The 2,841-nt window shown below is 30.0% G+C and overlaps 1 protein-coding gene across 1 annotated transcript; it reads right to left on the reverse strand.

The window, feature by feature from the left end:
- Nucleotides 1-1,361: 1,361 nt before the first annotated feature.
- LOC120126881 (ethylene-response factor C3-like) lies at nt 1,362-2,841 on the reverse strand. Its single transcript, XM_039144934.1, has 2 exons — nt 2,819-2,841; nt 1,362-2,028 (listed from the first exon to the last, which is right to left on the reverse strand). The coding sequence occupies exons 1-2, from the start codon at nt 2,839-2,841 to the stop codon at nt 1,362-1,364; spliced, it is 690 nt and encodes a 229-aa protein (XP_039000865.1).

The raw sequence follows: 2,841 nt of genomic DNA on the forward strand, positions 1-2,841 counted from the left end.
AATTTAAATGGGCTGTGAAACCAACAATCCATTGATATTATTCAACTTATCTTCGCATATTTTTGCGTAAAGATATATAATTATAAATGAATAATATACGAATTGTTTACAATAATTTATAGAATGATTTGTTATTTTTTTACCCTAGTCAATATGATATAATAATAGATATGTATAAAATTTTATGTCAGGAATATGCATATTTATAAAGTTGTATTAAAAATTTAAAATATTAAAGTATAAATTTTCAAAATACACGAAAATGAATAATCAATATAAAATATAATATCAATATTTAAATTAATACAAAAATTTAACTTTTTTTTAAGGAAAATACTATATGATATGTCGGCGGGCTCTTATACTTCACTTTATATCCTTAAAAGTATCGTGGTTGAAAATTATATGTGATTCTCTTCTCTGAGAATAATGAATTCTTATAATATTTTTTATTATTTAGTTAGATTTAATTTTTAATCTGTTCACGTGCATATGAAAATATAATAAAACGTAAGAGTAATTAACTTTACATTTATATAAATGGTAAATATAATTTATATTCCACTGAATGAAGAAATTCAACATAGAAGTCTGTATTGTTTTATATATATCAAATCAACTTTTTATTCTTTGATTTTGTATAATCAGCGTTGACATCAATTTTGATATTAATTGTTGACTGTCGGTTCCTTTTTTCTTTGTTTATTTTTTTAGTTTTCTAATAAGAATCATTTTGCCTTTATGATATATTTTTTCTATCTTTGTGGCATATTTTTTTTTTGTATTTATGGAACTTTTTTCGTTTTTTATCGATCGTCTAACCATTTCTTTTTATTTATATATTTTTTCAGGGTTAGATTTGACGATGTCACGACTAATCAAGATGTCGCTTATATGATATCTTATTGATCTTTTCTGCTATGGATTCTTTGAATGAGTTTGGATACACAATTTTATATTCGTAGATAGTTTCTGACGTCGTTTGGTTTGCGATTCTCGGTGGGTTTTCAATAGTTTTATCCCCTTTTGTGGGTCGTTTGTCGATACAATTAGATTTATTTGTGTATTTTTTTTCGTTTGAGACTTTTGATTGTGTTTTTAATTTTTTTTCCATGCATGGTCCTTATATGATCTAAAGTGGTTAGTTTTAATATTATAGGTAAATGTTAAAATTATGTATTTAGTTTACGATGACAGTTTCGTATTGTAATTTTAGATATTGTTGACTTTTTTATATGACTAACCTCTTCTATTAAAGAAAAAAATAGAAATAGAAATTATTTTAATAGTTACAAAGATGAAATGAAATTAACAAAAGAAAGAAAAAATTGAAAATGAAGGTAAAAACCCGTTGTTTGTTTTTACCAAGGAGCAGCAGTTTCACATGAAGTCAACAGTTGTTCCAAGTAATCAGCTCCTAGATCCTCAAGCACCAACATGTTTTGCTGTTGCCTTGCGACAGCAACGCTTTGCTTGCTTTTCTTGTTCTTGGATCTTTTCCTCAAGCAATACCGCTGCTTGAGAGCCACAACTGGCGAGCAACCCTTGTTGTCCTCATCGCATTGATACTTGATTGCCTGAAGCGATTCCCTCACGGTTTCAATGGGGAAATTGAGAGTAGCAAACGCTCCTTTCATCGAAAACGCCGCTTGATCGTAAGCCAAAGCGGCTGCCTCGGCGCTGTCGAATGTTCCGAGCCAAACCCTAGCACCATTCCTTGTTGAATCCCTTATCTCAGCTGCGAATTTTCCCCATGGCCTTTTCCTCACCCCTCTGAAACTCTTCACTTTCTTCGGTTCTTCGTGTCCATGATCGCCACCGGAGCTAACCACTTCCTCCTTCATGCCGTCGATGGAGGAGTTATTGTTGGACTCTGAGGATTCTTTAGGTCTCTCTTCTTCTCCCAATAAACCCATCGAAACCATTTCTTCAGAGTTATCGAAGCTGAGAAGAATCTCATCCCAGGCCCGGCCGCTAGAAAATGGCTCCGCCGGCGTCGGCCATCCAAACGATGATTCTGGGATAATGCTGTATTATTTGAGTACTGAAACAACCAAGACTCCTCCATGTCTGGGTGATTGCTCTCTTATAAGCAGTATGCTTTAAGACTTTTTTTAGGACCAGGTTGTTTTGTTTGTTTTCTCTTGTTGACGATTCACAAACTAGGTTTTGTTTCACATCATTTGAAGTACCTGACGCTCTATTTATATCAGATTTTCACATATTGGACAAAAACACAATAAAAAACATTAATCAAAAGTTCCTAAAAATAGCATCACAGTGAAAAAAAATTATTTAATCAATCATGTATTCATTTATTCGTTATAAAATTTGAGAATGGACTGGATTATTTCGATCTGAATCTTAATTTTTTACGCTAATTAATAATTTTGTCATTTTAATTCTAATTAAATTTATATTTTAATCATTAAAAACAATATATATATATATTAGTTTTGGTTTAAATGATAGAACTTTTTTATATATCTTAAAATTTAGTTTGTTAAAATTTTGAGTTAATGATATAAATTATTTTAAATTGCTCACAGATGAAGTGAGAAGCTTTAATTACTAAATATATGAAATATATGTGAATGAAATGAACAGCTTTAATTACTAAATAATTGTAACAAAATATAAATATATTTTATTAATGGAACAAGTTGGTATGTCTATAATAACAAAAAAATTCAAAATGACGTACGGCGGCGGGAGAATGATGTATTTGCAATGTTTAACCTCGATTTTTCTTTTGATTTTTTATCTACGTGGCAGTCACTTGTCTGTATAATAATGTAAAGGAATTTATTAGACTAACCAAAAAATATTGTTAATGTCCAT

This window comes from Hibiscus syriacus, unplaced genomic scaffold (genome assembly GCF_006381635.1).
Source record: "Hibiscus syriacus cultivar Baekdansim isolate YM2019G1 unplaced genomic scaffold, ASM638163v2 tig00110462_pilon, whole genome shotgun sequence".
NCBI lineage: Eukaryota > Viridiplantae > Streptophyta > Magnoliopsida > Malvales > Malvaceae > Hibiscus > Hibiscus syriacus.